Source organism: Anopheles gambiae, chromosome 3 (genome assembly GCF_943734735.2).
Source record: "Anopheles gambiae chromosome 3, idAnoGambNW_F1_1, whole genome shotgun sequence".
In the NCBI taxonomy this organism is placed as follows: domain Eukaryota; kingdom Metazoa; phylum Arthropoda; class Insecta; order Diptera; family Culicidae; genus Anopheles; species Anopheles gambiae.
The window spans coordinates 36584392-36604937 of NC_064602.1; the positions used below are offsets into that span (position 1 = coordinate 36584392).

At 43.4% G+C, this 20546-nt stretch overlaps 1 protein-coding gene across 4 annotated transcripts in view; it reads left to right on the forward strand.

The window, feature by feature from the left end:
* The window catches only part of LOC1278969 (nephrin), a 90155-nt gene extending 71810 nt beyond the window's left edge, over nucleotides 1-18345 (forward strand). For all 4 annotated transcript variants that reach the window (XM_061656293.1, XM_061656291.1, XM_061656292.1 and 1 more), the window contains exons 12-20: nucleotides 2830-2986; nucleotides 5870-5981; nucleotides 12404-12485; nucleotides 14634-14775; nucleotides 16448-16632; nucleotides 16755-17029; nucleotides 17251-17362; nucleotides 17471-17529; nucleotides 17609-18345. In XM_061656293.1, the coding sequence (XP_061512277.1) occupies nucleotides 2830-2986; nucleotides 5870-5981; nucleotides 12404-12485; nucleotides 14634-14775; nucleotides 16448-16632; nucleotides 16755-17029; nucleotides 17251-17362; nucleotides 17471-17529; nucleotides 17609-17848 (1364 nt within the window). In that variant the 3' untranslated portion in view covers nucleotides 17849-18345. The remainder of the gene's footprint in view (nucleotides 1-2829; nucleotides 2987-5869; nucleotides 5982-12403; nucleotides 12486-14633; nucleotides 14776-16447; nucleotides 16633-16754; nucleotides 17030-17250; nucleotides 17363-17470; nucleotides 17530-17608) is intronic.
* Nucleotides 18346-20546: the final 2201 nt, after the last annotated feature.

Below are 20546 nucleotides of genomic sequence, written 5' to 3' on the forward strand. Positions count from 1 at the left end.
TTACACTGACAGTCACAGTACGAGCATTCTGCTTCAAAGAGTGGTTATTGCACAAGAGTGTGTGTCTAAATTATATGCATCAAGGAATTGGGAAAATGTATTTAATTTCATTGTGAATTCATTTTATTTCATTTTCAGAACAATTTCATTGTCATTTCGTTTTTTAATTGAATTTAGAATGCAACAGGATGCGAGCATAGCGTTATCCGCCTAGAAGTATGCAATATGACTAACTTAACTAACTTACGGCGGTTTAATTATGATGGTGGTAGATGTTGCAAGCCAGTCTCGTGGTACAGTCGCCAAATCGTACGACTTAACAACATGCCCGTCATGGGTTCAAGCCCCAAATAGACCGTGCCGCCATACGTAGGACGGATTATCCTGGTATGGGGGGAAATTAATATAGTTTGTTATTGGTCAGCTCCCATATTTTTTTGGGCTCGTCTCACAAGTTATTCATCTTATCCCATAGATTTTTGGTTCGTTCCCATAATTTATTGGTATCGTCCGATTGGATATCAATACAATTGAACCTAAAAATTCTGGGAATCGGCCAAAAATTGGTGCGAACGCACCAAAAAAATATAGGAATAAACCAAAAATTGATGGAAACCTACCAATAAATCGTGGGAAACCCTGTAAGTCACTGAAAGCCAAGCCCCCACAAGTGGTACAGGCAAGCAGGCCTTGACCGACAACGGTTGTTGAGCCAACAGAAGAAGACAAGTTGCATACTGTCAGGCGTATACAAAATCTGAAGTAACGTTCTCATAACAGCAGTGCTATTTTCAACACTTTTTGCAGCATTTTCCCTTTCTATACCCTTTACTGCCACTGCCCTTGATACTGCACCCACTAATTTCAATTTTTTGTAAACAACTTGATCGTTTGATGACTTCTATCTGTCAAACGCGACAGAGGTTCCGAAATTTGAAGGTTCGTAAAGAACGTGAAATAATCGTTAGCGCAAAACAAAAATTTGGCCATTACAGGGTTAATAGGAGTATTTTGATTTTGACGTAATTTGGGATGCTTAACCATTCTCCTAATTATACTTAAGTGGAGTCATAAGTTGGCAAAGCCGTTTTCGCAATATTATGTAACGAATTGCTGATCGGAATTTACAACTTGCCATGCAATTCACAGTGATTTGCGAGGATGCGCGAGGGCTCGCTCGCCATACAAGTTCACAGCTCCAACGCCCTCGCATTCAACAGCTTGCGAGCCTAGGCAGTTTTTTCGCCCCTAGTTTTAGCAATTATGATTATAGCACCCCGAGAGCAGGTATGACAGTGCGATTTGTAGTATACTAAACACTAGAGGCGGACATTCCGGTTCTTTTAAGTGAACATGAGATAACCGAGTCGTTCATTGCTGTGAACGTGACCGTGATTTCGGTTCTTTCGTTCTTTTGTAAATAGCAATACCTGTAAAGTCTGTGAATCGGAACTCCATTCGAAAATCGGTAGAGCTACAGATTAATCCGTTGGTCTGATCGCATTAAAAGTAAACCAATTTTGACAATGATAGATCGCTAGAAACTAATTCACACAAACAGTCTAAAATCGACCATTTCTTGTTTTTTTTTTCTCTAAATTTGTGAATGTTGGAAGATTTTTCTGTTCGTTATTTCAAAATGATCATGAATGTTTGCACTCATTTTCATGATTTTTTTTTAATTTTGATGTATCGAAAGAACCATAGCGTTCTTCTCTTGTGAACCAGTTCATTCATTTTTTCACGTGAACTGAAGGAACCGTACGATTCTTGCTCATTTGAAACACCTCTACTAAACTCCTGAATTTTGACAATTTAATTTGCAAAAATTCACAAAAATTGAAATAGTGATCTTTTCGACGCATAGCACCACAAAAAAAATGAATGAAACACAAATATTGTTTTAAAGATTTCGAGCAGATGATACTAACCGCAACCCTCGCAATTAGTAACGGGAACTCTCAGCATATTTTCTTTAGGCAATAACTCTGCAGCGTAAGCTCCAGATGAATTTTAAAGGAAGTTTTTCCACAGCTTCTTTTAGTTTCAACAGAAGGTTTATCCTCCAAAAAAAAAGTCAAAATTCTCGCCCGGTTGAAAACCGCTGCCAAACTGTAATGGGCTGCAAATTACCTTACATATTGATGATTGTAAATGCGTCGCAAAAAAAACACCGTCATTACCTTTGATTGGTCTCTTGATTGGTTTGACTATCACACTATAAACTAATAGCAAATTATTTCCTTCACAAGTATTTAACATTTCGCCGAAACACCACTTTCCTATAAAGCGTAACAGCTACATAATTCAGTTTCGGTACGTTTTATCTATAGTTGTTTTATTTTGTTTCAGTTTTTTTGTCGCTTGCTGTTTCTGCTGTTTCTGCTCCTGTTTGGTGGTTTCCACTCACCAATTTTCTGTTCCATCCATTCTATAATAGGCTTCACATTCGATCGAATATAATTACAACATCCTGTTCCACATAAAATGTAGGTGAAACGTTTCTGTTCCTCTTTTTTCAAATTCATTGTGGTTCATAACTGACCCGCAATGGTAAACCGCTGAAAGGTACAGGAGTCAGACGTCAACGGCGGCACCTTTCTCGGGGACTTTAAGCTCAACCGATGCACTTTGATGATGATGTGTGCACTTTACAGTAGTGGTGAAAATACATACACACACATGTGTGTGTGTGTATGTGTGTGTGCGTGAAACAGGAGCCGTGGTTTCGCCACGTGTGCAGCACGAAGGGCACGTGTTGATGAAAGTAATTAACGGTCGCTCTTTTCCCCTTCTATTGCTGCTGCTGCTGCTGCACTCTCATTACAGACGTTCCCGTCTGCGCTACGGAGCGGCATGGTGGAAATGCACCCGGTGGTAACGGTACCGACCCGTCCGGCAGCAACCGGAATGCCATACTAATTGGCGCGTCCCGGAACGAGAATGTGGAAATTCCGTGCCACATATTCGCCGACCCGCCGGCCAGGTAAGTGTATTTTATTGCGCTGCTTTACCTTTTTGCTTTTGGTCTTTTTACGTCACACTACTCGCTCAAGACGACCTGGCATGGCACAGGTGCGGTTGTGGGAAAACAGGGAGAGCAAAGCAGGTCAGTCGTGCCAAGTAGAAGAGATTTTAAAGCATAAATGAAACTCCCACACAGGATGGATTCTTTCGACTGCGTTTTTTTTTTTCGTTATGAGAGTAAGGGAAGGGAGTCTTAGCATGGTCTGGCCTCAAGCCAGCCAAACACACACATTCAGTGCTCAACGTACGGAAACGCCTTGTGGGAATGCAACACCGCCAATGGTGTACGTATGGCTTACACAGTTACACTGCTTACAGTCAGTTGCAACGAAAAAGGGAAGGATTTCGTTCCCTCCCAATCCACCTGTGTCCGCCCAGATTCCTCGAGGTAAATCAACACAACCTCTACGAAACAGTGTGTGTGAATAGTTCGTACGGTCGAGCTTTAACCCACAATCGTTCTGCAGGGCGGAGACCTGTACGTTGTTAAGCCTACCACACCACACCGCTGCTACTGCTGCCCGTAAAGGAATGATTGAGGAAATGATTTAATTGCGTTACCCCTCTTATCTTGAGCATTGTGTTTATGCGCTTCGCAACGCACACGTTCGGATGGAAAAGTAATCACTTAGCCGTTTTATTATTTTACGGCACGGCAAAGTACAATGTGGCGGCTGCATTGCCGTTCCGGTAATTGATTAAAGTGTTGTGCGGAATGATGTGTACGCTATAAGGGAACAAAACATTAACCTATTAATTAGCATTAGCAAATGTTGCATTAGAAACAAAGCATTCTTTGCAGCAGGGCTGGGATTGCCTACCTTTAGGCGCTTTTCGGTTGTACTTTCCATAGCAACCGTGCGCTGTAAGCTTCCTGCGTCCTGCACGCTTAACAATCGACCATCTGCATCATCATCCAAAACATGGTCAGCAAACACACACACACACACACACACACACACACACACACACACACACACACACACACACACACACACACACACACACACACACACACACACACACACACACACACACACACACACACACACACACACACACACACACACACACACACACACAATCTATTAGCACAAGCACCCAACTACTGCTGTGTAATCGCCGCAAACAATAGTATGCCTGTGCCTCTCCCGACATCTCCCTTGCGTTCGTCTACTTTAACAGCAGGCAGTCGGTATTTAACTCTCGGCACTACCATGGACCATTAGCCAGCCTTCAGTCCAAGGCACACATGATAACAGCAACGCACAAAACACAAACAAGCATCATAATCAACCACCCGAATCATTATGAGCGCTGAAAATACACACAACGCCCTCTCACACGTGGGAAACGAGCTGGAAAACGTGTGTGTGTGTATTTTTTTGCCATTTGATTTGAGTTCCACTTTCCAAAAGCAAAACTTGCTCCTGCTGCAAAACTTGCTGCTCACTAAGCTGCCATGTGTGGGATGTACAAAACATGAAGAAGAAGAAGAAGAAGAAGAAGACACAAACCACTGTCCCTGGATGTACTTTAAAAAAACCTGTGTTGATTACAAGCAACAGCAAGTGCAGCGGAAAAACCGGAGCTTGGGAGTAAGAACAACAAACAAAAAAGCAGCAGGAGACAGGAAAATAATCAGCAACAGCAACAAAACAAATACCCACACATTCCGTAAAGCTCCTGAACAGATCGGGTAAAGTATTTTACAGAGAAACACACACACACACACACACACACACACATGTACGAAACTACAAAAACCCAACCCACACCCGTTCCGATGAGTTCCACAACCTCAAGCACACGGCCCGACATGTTCCGAGCTACAGAGCTTTGGCGTGTGTGTGTGGTGGAATTTGGTGCAGCTTGAAGGTACTCCAAACAGCGCGTAAGCGAGACAGAGCGAATGGAACGCGCGCGCCAAAAGTTTTGGACCATTTTTGCTGCCACAACAACTTCAGATCCCCCGACCCCGATGGTTTCGTGTGGGAACCACGGCAGCAGCAGCAGCAGCAGCGTTCGGTGCAAGGATCCGGTGCATGTTTACTTATTAAAAAGTTGCCACATTACCGAACCCAACACACACACCAAACGCGATACCGCCATAGGGTTGATGAAGCGCGGAGCGCGGGATGATAATTTTGTTTACAATGGTCTCGTTATTTTATTAACATCCATTTTGTTTTACCTCTTTGTTTCTTTTTTCTTCTTCTTGCCCGCTGTTATCTGGTCGCATTCCTGCCCGAACAAGGTAAACACGGCTACGAGCCGCAGCCGGGCAAACCGCGGACTGGAATGTTTTGCGCGCCGTACCTGTTGTGCCACGGCCTGTTGTGTTGTTCTTCCAAGAACTATTTAATTATTGACCAACCACAATCCGGTGTGGTGGGGTTTGCTCCAAGACGAAGCGTCTGGCTGGGTCGTATATACCCCCGTTTGGGGAGGGAGGGAGTAAAGATGACACCAACCAGGCTACGAAAGGCTAGAGAACGTTCCTCCCCTTTTTTTTTTACTCCAATTTCGTCCTTGAAGAGGGTTGCAAGTGTCTACGGATCCTTCTACGAATGGAATTGGAGGTATGAGACTTTACTTGAGAGGACTTGAAAGCCTTTTCCCAAAAACAGTGGAGCATTTGATTGCATTTGATACTTGGAAGAAAGTTCGTCTTGTCAAGCTGTGCAAGGACACAACTTTCTCCTCCGCTGTGAAAAACCAAACAACCCAATAATTCCCTTTTCACATGCATCACCGATAACTCCCCCCCCCCTTCCCCCCGCCCATCAAAACACCTCTCTGATTGTCAACTCTCCATCCTATTATCGATCTTTATTCACAGGTCGTTTCACTGGCGGTTCAACAATTCCGCTGAAATACTGCCCGTCGATGCACATCGCTACACCAGCCAGGGCAACATTAGCATACTGAACTACGCGCCGGTGACGGATCAGGTAGGTCAGGCAGGCTGGTAAACCAGTGGGCAAGTGGGCAGTGGCTGCTGTGCTGCACCGTTCGCCCACCGCCGCACCGAGCGTCCAGCGTTGCCAAATGTGGCGATTAATGTTGCACACTGAGTGAGCACCGGTGTGTCGCAAGTGTATCGGCACCACATTCGCCAATAACACACTCACGATGGAAAGTGGGTTACCGTAGGGCGGCGGCGTGATTCTCGCCCGGGTGGGCGTGATTGGATCGATTTCGGTTAACCTTAAAGGTTGCGCCATCCCAAATTGAGGGTTGCTGTCCGTGTGGGTTTGATTTTATTTGCACATTTTAAGTAGCTTGTTTTGTCCAGATGTGTGTGTGTGGGTGAGAGTGAGTGCTATGAATAAAAAGGTCTGCATGAATGATTTATTGTTCGCTGACAAAATGCAGGACATATTTTTATTTGCTTTCTAATCGTCTCGATATAAGCAAATCGATCGGTTCTAATTGCTTTTAAATGTTAAATTTTAAATTTTAAATTGTGATCTTTTTGTTAAAGTTAAGAGAAATATTAAAAACCCCTTTTTATAATAGGGACTTTTAAAGTTTTACGTTAGAAAACTTCAGCGTCATTGGTTATGGTTAGCAACATTTAGTGCCATTGTAACCATTTCGTACAAACATTCATGTTTTGAGCAAGAGAAAATCATAAATTATTTGAAGAGTGCAAAAAGCTATTGGAAATTAGCTTCAGAAGAGGTAAATAGTTTCATTTAATGGAGAAATTTCGTTTTAAAAATTATTTTCAACCTTTTTTGTTTGTTAAAATGCCTCTCCTTCAACAAAAAAAAGCTCAATGCTAGCCTTGCCAAGCTTGCAAAGATTTAGCTTTTTATCTTAGGCTTCTATGATACGTGCAATTGTCGGAGTTTAAACCACTAAATGTCAAACTCTATGTAAAGAATACAGTTCTTCTTCTTCTTCTTCGGCACAACAACCGTTGTCGGCCAAGGCCTGTCTGTATCACTCAAAGTCTATGTAACACAGAGGTCGATGCATAGCTCGATTTTGGTCCACCATTTTGAAAGCTTGTTTTTGACAGTCACATGAAAAAGTATTCACAAACCATTCCACACAACCAAAGTGAGTGTATATATCAGGTGGGCTTATAGTGTGCTTCCTCACCAATACATCGACACATAATTAGACAGTTGATTCCTTAACAAAATCTAGTATGCCTTGAAGTTTAAACAATATCTCGCAGAAATGGTATGTGGTTTTACTCAGGCGTAGCACGAAGAAAGAAGCCAAAAAAACTTACGTGACGGCTAGTTCTTGGATTAAAATGATGATCTGAAGATTACTGGATTGCAACAACACATTTCCCTAGCAAAATCTGATATATAGGAAACAATTATTGAATCCGTTCAGTCAGCATGCAAGGAGCAATGTACCAATCGAATCATATACGGTATCATACTTAAAGTAAGGAACTTATCAGAGTGCCCTTGAATACATCATTTTGTATCATTCAACAGACCTCTGATTGTCCTCAAATGTCGTGTAAAATTGTGAAAACTTGGGATAGACTTAGAAAAAAGTGTATGGAACAATCATCAAAGCACCCAGTTTGTTATGGATCTAACTGTCAAACCAGGTTTTCTTCCTATTTTCGTTTTAGACGTCAAATTGCACTGGATAAGCCCACCTCACACAGATATATCAACTCACTTTGCACACAACCAAACACTTTTTAGGGACAATTGTGCTTTTTCTGCACAAAATCTAATGTAACTATACATTTCCTTCACATTTACGTGGCATGGAGTAGTTTCTTCAGTTAAATAGGACCAAAATCAGGAAACTAGCCTATTAGCTTTGGTCCTCTTGAGCTGCATATGATTTTGTCCTAATTTTGGGCATTGTTCTTGTTATAATCAATAGGGTAAGTGTACCAATTGTGGCTATAGCACCAATTATGGCTATAACGAACACTAATTTTGCTCTAAAACAGTCTATTTGCATTCTAAAGCCACGGAAGGATTTTTCATTTCTATTACGAACATTTTAACACATTTGTGCTTCATTAGTTCCATGCTGGTCACTTCCGTTTGTTAAATGTCACCCTTTTAAAATGTGTTGCCAAGATTGGGGCCCTTCACGATTCTAGTTAGTTTTTTGTATGGAGTTTGACAGTTGGAGACTGAAATCATGTAAACACTCCATGCAAAACCACACAAAAAACTAGCCTGTAATTTTCAGTCTAGATTATTTTAGCCTCAAAGCTAGAGTTAGATTCGAGTACCTGCTCGAAAACACGGTGTTGTTTACATTTACCCCAAGGTGGATTAAAGAGATCACGTGGTGGAATCTAGAATCAAAGTGTATGTAGTCCAGGTGGTCTCATAGTATGTTTTTTATAACCAAATTTGAATATCGCTTTTTGACAGGATAGGTGAAAACTTTTGTTCAAACAAGCTTTCTGGAGGCTTGACGAATACTCAAAACACTCTTAAAATCTTCATTCAGAAAAAGAAGCGATAAAAATCAGCCTTCTAAATTCATACACCTTGGGATAAGCCCACCTGTATATTATGCCCACTTAGATAGCTGCTCGAAAACTGCTATACAATGAAAACAGCTGACAGGCTGAAATTTCAGCCCAAAGTCCATATAATACAGAGGTCGATGCATAGCTCGATTTTGGTCCACCATTTTGAAAGCTTATTTTTGACAGTTAGATGAAAAAGCGTTCACAAACGATTCCAAACAACCATACACTTTTTAGGGCTAATTGTGCATTTTGTGCTCAAAACTTAGTTTAACTATACATTTCTTTCTCATGAACGTGGCATGGAGTAGTTTTTTTCAGTAATTCATCACTTAAAAATGATCACAATCAGAAATCTGGCCTCTTAGCTTTGACCCTCTTGAGCTGCACAAGATTTCGTCGTAATTTCGGGCACCGATCTTGATGTAATTGATAATTTCACTATAATTCTATCTTTTCTTGATATTCGTCAACTTTTTAAAGTACAATATTACAAACAAACGATGTAAAAATGGCCGAAAATGCTTTCAGACCACGGCATGCACAACAACTAAAACCTCAATGTATGCTACGATGAAACTATTGAAGCTTTTTCATCCAGCTGTCAAAACTTTCCCACGCTTTTTGATCAAATGTTCTGGACGACTCGACCTCTGTATTATATAGACTTTGCTTTTTGATCAAATGTTCTGGACGACATGACTCTGTAGTATATCGAAAGTCTCAATTCTCAATCAATCAATTCAACCACCAAATGTCAAACTCAAAGTAAAAAATACAGTAAGAAGCGTAAAATCTTCGTATGAGGCTTATACAAAAACAGTTCACTTTAAATGGATTATGTTTTAAGATTATTTTTATGTTCTAGTAACGATTGTGCAATGATTTTAATTTTAATATTTCTTTTCTGTTCTTTAAATCCATGTCCTTCATTTGTTACAAGTAACTGTCAAATATTTCAGGCCAAAAAAGCACATCAAATCTTCGCCTAACGTTTGCACAATTATTGTAAGAAGCCACCACAAAGGCGTTCACACTTTTAAACCCTCTAAACCCAACCCAATGCGACAACGTTTTACGTGCGCCAAGGCTCATTTTGCCGCGCTCTCTTTCTCTCTCTCTCTCTCTCTCTTCGAAAGGACCGTCTCAATCTCGTCAAACGGGAAGGGCTCATTCCTGGTGTGGCACCGGCTGTCGTATAACCCGCCAAAGCACCCGAGCACTACTCGGAAGGATTACGAAACCGTACACAAGCGCGAACCGGTACTTTAAATTGCCCACCGGGTGTCTTTTTTCCCTTCCTTTCTTTTTTTGCTCTTCTACCGGCATATTTGATGTGTGTCTGGCTGTGTGTGTTAAAAAATTGTTTACAATACATGCAAAAGAAGGGGGAGGGGGGCACGAAACTCAGAGTCTAAAGGCTTGAGGCAGACTGATTTTTGAAAGCTTCGCCAGTCCCTCGATGGTGCTACCGCTGATGGAGCCACTCCTTCAAGGCCCTTAGGTGTGCGTGTACGTGTGTGTGCGTGCTTTTCGATGCGTTTTAAAGCAAGGCTTAAGCATTATCCACACCGGCAAAGTGGTTGCAAGAAATGTCTGCTTTCTGTTAGCTTACCCTTACCCGTTATTCACCTGACTTTTCTCCTGACCCCAAACGCCAGCGACGCCCCACCCCAGGGGCAACACGCAAGCGTCCGTAAAATTGGTTTATGGCGTACGGCACACGGGTATCGAATTATGCATAAAAGTGAACCGATTACTCTGCGGTTTTGTGTGAATACGTGAATATCCAAAAGCCTTCTGGATACTACTACCATCACCGTACCATCGTCAACGCAGGGGGTTTACGGGGGGTTTACTACACGTTCTATCACTTACTTTCGTTTGCTCACCGAAAATGAGCAAAAGCGTGATTGGCGTATGTGTGAGTTGGTAAACACTGTGCTCCCACACCGATATCCCCGGTTGGTGCCACAATTCCTTCCGGAAAACGGTTCGCGTTAGGGTGATTCATCGATAGCATCTGTATACGATGCCGGGAAAAAGCTTAATGTTTAAGCCCCCCAACTCATTGTCAGTTCAGCCTTCAAGGGGCACATTAAAACCGTCCCATGCATTGTTGCCGTACGTGCTGTTTACTGTCTGCCCACGGGCAACAATTTTTTTTGGAAAACAGGCTCATTCGCGCAGGCAGTCCATTATTGAGTTACAACGCATTCAACGAATTTTGCTGCGCATTAAAAAAGCTAACAAAATACACCTGTTTCCATCTACGTTCGAATCTCGTGCCGTTTGCATCGAATCGCAAACCGCCTGCTTCGAATCGCATGCCACTACGATCGAATGCGTGCACCCATGGTTGAATCGCGTGCCAGTACGGTTGAATCGCGTTCCACTATGGTCGAATCATATGCCACTACGATCGAATCGTGTGCCGCTACCATTGGATTTCTGAAAGCAAGAGCATAGTAAACTGTTTGTTTACGTTTGAAAGCTGTTTCCTTCTTCGTCGACGGCATTTCATTTGTAAAATACTAATAAAAGGGATTTATTCTCTGATTATAGGTAAACCCCACGAATATTGGTTGAAACCAAGGATTTTACCATCAACAACGAACACCGAATATTAGTTGAACTTAAGGATTTTACCATCAACAAGGGACCACGATATTCGTCGATAATAAGGATTTTACGTGTAATCAGTGAATAACTGCCTTATATTAGTACTATTTTACAAACGAAATGCCGTCGGCGAAGAAAGATATAGCTTGCAAACGTAAACAAACAGTTTACTATGCTCTTGCTTTCAGAAATGCAATGGTAGCGGCACACAATTCGATCGTAGTGGCATATGATTCGACCATAGTGGAACGCGATTCAACCGTACTGGCACGCGATTCAACCATGGGTGCACGCATTCGATCGTAGTGGCATGCGATTCGAAGCAGGCGGTTTGCGATTCGATGCAAACGGCACGAGATTCGAACGTAGATGGAAACAGGTGTAATTACCACACAACTCATATTAGGCGATGAAAGCAATGCTGAGCTTTTTTGATAGCTTCGAGTGGTCGTTTTACCGTATTGGCAACATAGCAGCATAGAAAAATGCAACATAGTTGTAAAAGCAATTAATTATGAGCCCTATTTGAATGAGATACCAGGCGCCTCCATGGAGACTACCGCATGAAAAGCACTGGGCGGCTCCATCGAAAGTTCTTAGTCGCTTCATGTAAAAATCGATGTTACATTGTTCAAAACAGAATAGAAACAAGAAGGATTTTTTTCTTCTATAAAACAAACAGATAATAATGTAGTCAAACTCTTACTTTGGATAGATTCACTTTCAATATACAATTACATTCGACAGTAACCTGTAAAATCTTCATTTTGTTTGCACATTTCCACACACAAAAATAGCATTATTTAATTACCAACCAACCTTGTGGTTACAGACACACTGCTAGTGTCCTCAATTAAAAGGAATGGTAAATTAAATTCAACCTCCCACTCCACAAACACACACGTGTGCCAAATTGATGAGCCGGCACAATCCGTCCCAAAAGTGTCGCCCACCTGTACTCTGTCGCCCCGGGGACATGTCTTGGGGAAATGAGCCACAATGGGCCCAAAACAAAAAGAAGAAGAAGAAGAAGACGCCCTTCACCGGCATCCCGTCATCGATTTGTCATCTTCAGTTTGTGTCTAGCGCACCCCGATGTAGATTCTAGTACCATCGTGGCACACTTTACGACACGATACACTAACCAGTCTCTCTCTCTCTCTCTCTCTCTCTCTCTCTCTCTCTCTCTCTCTCTCTCTCTCTCTCTCTCTCTTTCTCTCTTTTCATTCTCTTTCTCCATTTTTGTCTCTCTCGCTATGTATGCTATCTTTGCAGGACTTCGGCACACTAACCTGCTGGGCCGTTAACGAAGTTGGCCCTCAAAGTCAACCGTGCACGTTCCAGCTCGTCCTGGCAGGTAATGATTTTTCCTTTTTTTTGCAAAACGCCTTTAGGTAGGGGCACGTGACACGAGAGCCTGGGTGAAAGCAAAGGGGTCTGCAAAATCAATATCATCCCACCACCTACGAAACCCTAACCTAGATTGTGGATTCTTCCATAAAACCCGCTTCCTCGTCCGAAACCGGCGGTAACACATTCACCCCCTCCTTTCGCATAGCGAAAACTCTCTTCCAAGCCTGCCCAACCGACCGACCGACTGGTGCATTTGCCAATCGAATCGTTACCCCCCTACACACTCACACACACACACACACACACACTAGCAGCGACCTGTGCGAGACAGACACATGTGTGAGTTCTGGATGGATGGTGGTAGTTTCTTTTGACCGCATCAACATCACGGCGCTCTTCACGGCCAGTGCAAGGGAAAGCAGCGCTCTCCACCATTCGACTACGGCCTGTCAAATGCAGCTACGCAATGCTGCGCGCTGCGGTAGCGTGGCAATGGATCGTGAATCGTGAACGGATTAAATGGGGAAAACAAAAATAACACCATGCCCACCGTGTCCCTGCGGCGGTCCTTTTCCACCACCGTGTGTACCATCGCTTCACGCAGTCGATTTCGATCTATTTTGCTCGTTCTCCGCGTCCTAGTCCGGCCACAGCTCGCGCCAGCTTGCAAAAACAAATAAGCACAAACCACCTCCATGTTTTGCCGGCTCGAAACCGACCTCTCCTCTTTCCCCCTTGCGACACGCTTCCTGTGTTTTCACCACCAATCCCTCGTTGATGAAATGAAGCCCCAACAACAAATCATCCACACCCCGCCCGTGTGTGTGTGTGTGTCATCTTTAATACTTCAGCCGGTTGTGCGTACGTCTCCAGGCTTCTAGAATCCTTCCGAGCTTTTCGACCTTGTTTATCCGCGTGTGTGTGTGTGCGTGTGTGTCGGTATTGGTGCACACGTGTGATAGTGACAGTATTCCCATCTACCCAACAACAAAAAAAACCCGATCCAGCCGCACCAGTGTACCGTTGGGCATCAATCATTTTGCACATCAGGATTCTTCTCGTTTTTTTCTCTCGGTGTTGGTTCTTTATTTTTCTGCCTGTCACTCTTCTCTCACTCTCGACCCTCTCAGAACGGTCGGACGACCTCGCTCGGTCCTCCATGCGCTTGATACTGGTGACATTGGAAACTGTCAGGATCGTCGTTGCCGGCTGGGATTTTTTTTTTTTGGTTTGCTCGCCCCATCTCTCAAGGCTTGCTTTGTTTCGTGTCGTATAGCAACTGCCGACCTCACTGCTGGGCCTTCGCCTTCTCTTTATCTCTCTCTCACTTTTACCGGCTCATTTCGAATTTCATCCACTCCGTTTCGGTCATTATCCTTTCGCTGACAGCAACCCGGTACCCAGGCTTTTGCGTGCAATGCGACAGCGAAGCGCCCGAAGTGAAGCGTGTGCCGTTTTTTTTGTGGTTGTTGTTTTGCTGCCCTCCCCATCCCTTAACCCTCTGGGAAACCGAAAACTGACGTTAACGTGTCTATCATCGGTGCAGCGCCATCTACCGGTCGGTCACGAAACTATCGCGTTGGGGCTTTTTTCCCCCGGTTTCATTCATGCTTTCTCGCTCGCACTGTCTGGCGTTACGTTTCCAGTTTTTTGGTGAGCATTCTTTTTTGAGAGTGTTTTTTTACGAAAGCTGACCAGCACTGGCCCAAAAAACACCAAGAAACCTTTCTCATTCCTTCCTATGCCTATCCACGCAATATCCAACGTGCGGGTCAGTTTGCGCCACAGAAAACGTGAATTCACACACAAACACGAAGAAATCGTTTTCCATTTCCATTTCCAATCATCGCATTTAATCCGAAAAAGAATATCCGTTCCGCACGCAACATGTTCGGACGTACAGGGTTTTTTTTTTGTTTTCTTCTGCAAACCGGGTCCTTTGCTTAACCCACCAAGTGGGTACACACAAACTCACCATAAATCCCATCAGCATCCTCCAACGTGTCCTCCCATGGGTAATGTCGTGTATCAAAACACGCACCTGATACTAACGCTTTTTGTTTTTCTTTTCGTGTTTTTCTTCTCTATATTCTCCTTCCCCCCCCCCCCCCCCCCACTGTTCCACACTTCCGGTGGCCCGGTGGTTCCAAAGATCTGCCCTCACCGGTAAGTAATTGCAGTCTGCCAAACCGGACGCAACAGTTTGCGGAAATCCAGTGCACACCCGGCTACGACGGCGGCTTACCGCAAGTGTTTGTGCTCGAGCTGGTATCGAAAAGGACCGGAACGCGTCGGTAAGACTTTTAGTTGTTTGCTGGGGAAGGGTAGGGAGGGGGAGGAAGGATAGGAGGGGTAGCGTAGGGTATTTCCTTCTAGTGAAGGTGTTCCAGCTCTCCGCTACGCAATGAGCGGAAGCGGTTGATCTCTTCCATCTAGAATGCTACAAGCAGCAAGCTTTAAGCTCTTAGCGAAGCAAAAGCGAAACAAAAAATGATACAGAAATGGTTCAGTTCGAAGATATGACTAATTTGAAATATACTTCAAAACAATTCAAATATTCATTTATTTTTCTTTATGTTATACGATTATTACGATAAGATTTATTTGATTTTAAAGAATTTAGGACAAAAAAAATGAGACTTAAGAATAACAATCAATTTTAAAGGATGATTTGTGTAGTGTCCGCACAAATGAAGCATAAGACGGTGTGTACGGCACAAATAGAATATATATTGTTTCACTATCTTTGGTATGGATAATACAATAAACACACGCACGTAATGCGGGGAGAGGACGACTGGTCCTGCTCGCGCCGCGATCCTCACTGAGGACGTCACCGGATAACAGCCCTGCTATCAACGGCGACCCCTCAGGATGAGGCAGCGGTCTGTCCACAACAATTTGTAACCTGCTTACAGTCGATGTCCCTAAATTCTGACTCTAATTCACCTTTTTTTGTCTCGAAGGCATAAATTTTTGCCTCAAAGGCATCAATTTATGACTGTGAGTGAATATTTGAAAGTTTGACTGTGTTGATGAAAGTTTGACTGAAATGATTAAAATTAATTGAGTGAATAATTGTATTGATTTAATTTAAAATAAAACAATTGTTTTGCCAATTTTGGAAGTTTTAATGGAGTGAAAAAAATGTAAAAATGTCAGCTGTAAACGATGATATAAGAATTTATGAAATTTTATTAATTTTTCTCTAAAACAATCATATTACATGATTTTTTGTATTTTTATAAGATGTTAAATAACAATTGTTAAAAATCTGCTGAAATACTTTGTTAAATTGTCAATTGATGACTTACAGTCAAAAATAGGTGTGTTGGAGTCAAAATTTGATTAGCACTGTCAAAAATTGATGCTTAAAAGGCAAAAATTAATGCCTTAAAGCCAAAATTAGGTGGCAAAGCTGTAACACTTCGAAATTTTAAAATAACAGTCCATTTAAATTACCTTAGAGTAACGCCTTTAGTTCTGCAATCTGCATGACAAATGTGGCTTATGTGGTTGCTTTACCTCGAGTTTTTCAATAAGGCTCGCAATAGTTATTTAGAGTAAGCTTAAAACTTGAAATTTAACTACAGCATAGAGCAAAAAAGGCGAAGCTTTCACCTAAAAACCTCACTATGCAATCGTTAGTAGCGCATTTGATATCAAGCTTGTTAAGAATGATGAAGACGATAGAAAGATAATACAGATTTAAACAAAGATTTATACTAAAAATTAAATTTCAAAGTTGGTATAGCACTGAAAAGTCTTGAGTAGAAGTATCTTGAAAAAAATGCCAAAAATATTCAGCTATCGCAACACAAAAAGTGACCACTTGTTAAACAATGTGAACATTTTATACATTATTTAAACTACTTCTGTTTGTCGTTGACATTTTCACCAAATGTTTTAAAGATTTTTTTAATAACTTCTCTCCTATATTCCATTTCCCCCCGGCGCAACGTGCAGGTTCAATTTCTCCAACAAAAATGAACCTTTCTTCGTGCTGGACCGGCTGGAGAAGCTGAGCGCACTGATGACGCTGGAAAACAATTCGCTCTCCTGCGTCGTGTACGCCATCAATCAGAAGGGCCGCAGCACACCTGTGCTAATACAGGACTTTGAAATTGGTCGCATCCAGCCGTACCGAGCGGGTAAGTGGCCACCGCCTTCGACCGTACCCGAATCAATCGACCATATTTATTCCCCCCTGTTGTCTGTTTTTTTTCCTTTCACCACCCGGCGCGCCGGCAAAACAAACAAACAAAAAACACAGTCACCGAACGACGAGCGGACGCCATCGAGTGGCTGCCGATAGCTGTTGGCATTTTGCTCACCGTCATAATATTGGCTCTATCAATTTCCACCAAAACATATCTGAACCGCTGCCTCGCTGCCGGCTGCTGCTGTCGTCGGTGTTGCGCCGCCAGTGCAAAGCGGAACGATGCGTCGGCGTCCGATAAAAGTGAGCAGCAGCAGCAGCATCAGCAACAGCAAACGAAAAACGTACTCCTGCCGGATGAGTACGAGTGTGGGGCGCACTGTTTGAAGGTACGTTTGAAGCACCTGGGGGCCACCGTTTGAAGATCAGCACAAACACGACGGCGTATTAATTGCAACCGTGACCTTTGGCTGCTGTGATCAAAAGCAGTGGAAGTGTGTGGCTCGCTATGGTTGCTATGGTGATGTGTTTTGGACGGACACAACGTGACGATGCGCAATTAATTCCACCATTTCGCTCTCTTCTCTTCGCCTTTCCCCCCCTAAAACAGCTGAAAAACGTGCAAATGTTACGAAGGCACAGCTCGCGCAAGAAAAACTGCTCCAAAGACTCGAACGACGACGAACCGGAGCCGGACGTCATACCAGCACAGTTTAACATGGGTAAGTGCGTGCGTAGCCGTCATTAGAGATATGCAAAAAAAATCTTTCCCAAATGCTAACTACTAAGCACGTTATATTTTTTCATATATTTCCCCCGCCCAAAAACAGTGTCCTGCACCCCGCTCATAGCAACACCGCAGCACACCGATGCAGCCGCCCGCGACAAGGTACGGCTGCGCCAACTACCATCACTCAAGTGTCCTCAATGTGTCCCACTTACCGCCTCTATCTTTCCTCCCCCCACAGGACGCACACCAGTACGGTGGCTTCACGTCCCCGCCCGCCACATATAAGATGGGAACAATCGTCGACCATCATCCGGCCGTGCCACAGCAGGACACGGCGCTCGAGTACCGGACGCACGGTAGCATCGTCGGCATACTGCCCACCGCCCGGACAGCAGCGGCCGGGGCAGCGGCCGAGCTCGATATCAACGTGATCAAGGACCGGCTGCTGACGACGCGCGTACCCGAAAGCTGCGTTTGACGCGTTGCAGCAGCGCCGTTGCATCGATAGAAGTTGTTATAAACTCAGCACAATACACCCTACACCCTACATACGTGCGCATGAGGACGGCGGTGGTAGACGGAGGAGACGTGCCACTTGACATCCTGCACTGTTCCAACCGGCAGCTACTGGCCACTTGCCAGCGCCAGCCGGTACAAGTGCACTCTACCCAGTCGCAACGCGTGATGTGACGGGCGACAAGCAAACCTCTCCTGGTGTATGTGATTTTATCTGCTGGTCTGTTTTTTTTCTTTTCTTTTTCGATTCTATTCTATCGATGGAAGTGAAAAAAGAGGAGGGAAAAATGTATAAAATAAGCATAGCTATCAAAAAACTGACGAATGTGAAAGAGGGAACCTGTGCATATCTTTGAATTGTCTTCGAAAAGGCGTGAGAGTATTATAAACCCTTCCGCGACCTGGTTGGGCCAACTTATGAACTTAGAACTCAATAAAATCCGCACAAAACTGAAGTAACTGAATGTTTTCAAGTGGAAAAAAAATACTGCTCGCTTTCTGTGGGCGAGCAGACAGGTGTCGTGTAATTCTATTTCTATTTCATGAAGCGGTGCGTTTTGTTTCGGTAAGCCCTTTTGACGAGAACTGTTTAGCTTTTGTTAGTGTTTGAAAAACCAACCTCTGAAAAGATTTTTAATAAAACAAAATGAATCTTACTGTATCAGACGTCTTTGTTTGAATGGAATTGTGTTTGGCTGTCGGTTTGATGGTTAATATCTACCTTTTTCCTATTGCATGCATAATGAAATTTTAATATTCTTTCTTCTTATTGTGCTGCTCTATCGATTGTTACGATTAAATTGAATATTCTCGTTTATTAGTAGATACCGATTTCGTTATTTCGCTTTTGAACCATCTTCCCTCGTTTGCATACACACCCTACGAATGGTGCGTCCCTGTACCACTATTTTCCTTATGCTAATCACAGCGCCGTTCAGCTTACCTAGCTTTTCTTTTTTGCTTTGCTGCTTTTGGAAATGCTCGTGTCCCACTTCATCTGCTCGTACGCGTCCATCCACGAGTCCATCGTTTCAAAATCGCTCGTATCCGGCGGGAACGGGATGCTCCTGTGGTAGCGTGCCTCCACCAGACAGTTGATGGTGGTCCGCAGCAGGGCAATCTGGCGCATAATGTGCCTGTTCGCTGCGATACCCTCCTGCAGCTCATCCGTCACCTTCCGCGATGATGGTTTCGGTGGTGCTTCATCAAACACAGCATCGGCATCCTCCTCCATTCGCACGAGCTGCGTTTTCCTCCGATTGGCGCGGCTCGCTGAGGCGACCGTTTTGGGTGGCGTCTCTGGTATTTGAGGGACGATTATTTTGCTCTCGATTTCCAGCTCGTGGGCTAGCACCGGCACCTGGGCCAGATCGGTCTCCTCCTCCGGCATATCGATCACTAGCTCCTTCTCACTGCCCGACGAACCGTCCGACTGTTCTGCGGCGTCCTCTTCTTCCTGCACGGTGTAGCTCAAGGTGGGTGCGTTGTCCTGGATTGTTCGCACGTCCAGTATGCGGAATGGTGAGTCTTTATTCGGTTCTATTAAACCGGGGGGACGTGGTTTTTTCTGCTCCATTGCGGCCGAGTTTTGTTTACGTTTTGATGGGACGGCACTGAATAGAATGGGCAAAACAGCAGAAAGCGGTTGTGATGATGTGAGAGGGAGACAGATAGCACAGGAGCTGTCAAGTATTCGGTGCAGAACTGGACTAGATAGCATATCCACAGCCGGACTGAAATATTTCAGCTTTCACTGTGCTATATTTCACTGAAATTCAAAATCACCGTTCATAATGAAATTTCTTGCGAAAAATAATTCATTTTAGAAATTATTTAAAAATAATAAAAATCTATCGCTTTTTTACAAAGTTACACTGGTGGACATAAAAATAGGAACTTTTTTCTGTGACCGAAAAACATAGTTCTTGTCGGAAATATTTGGTAGCCCTGAAAAGGACTGTTTAAGTGGTTGTTGGGAGGTGGTGTTGCGGTGTTCCACAGAGCGGAAACATATTCTAACAGTCAATGTGTTGACCGTTATTCGCTATCACTTCCTTAAAAAAACACACAACAAATTTTTTTCCTATCTTTTTGTCCACCAGTGTATATTCTTATTTGATGTTTTTGTCATCTCATCCGTGATGTGTTGCAATTCAAAACACCAATTTCATCGTTTTTATTTAATTTATTTGTCACTGATTCACTGTACGACTTTATTAATAATAGTTAGTGTTTGTTTGTTTTTCTCTCATTCTCTCATTTACTCTGTAGTTTCACTCCACTCGCTACTAGGGGTACTTGCCATTGTGTGTGTGTGTGTCTTACCCCTTATTTTCTCTTTTCATGCGTACGCATATGCGTATTTTTGACTCTCTCCCTTTTAGACTTTTGCACCTGTTCCGCATCACTTCACGGCCCAGCTTAAAACATTACCACGCGCTTCCAACGAGTTGATTTACTTTATGTTACATCTGCAACAACTTCAACTGCCTCCTACTTCGCCTCTCAACATTCACACGCACTTCTTTAGCAAGCACAAAAACATAGCTTCCGATAGCGTCCCTCAACGGTTCGCGCGAACTGCTCGGTTAGTGATTGATTTCAGTTTTTGGTATCGTCCTCGTATGCGGATGGCCTGATCTGGGGCGATCTATTTATCT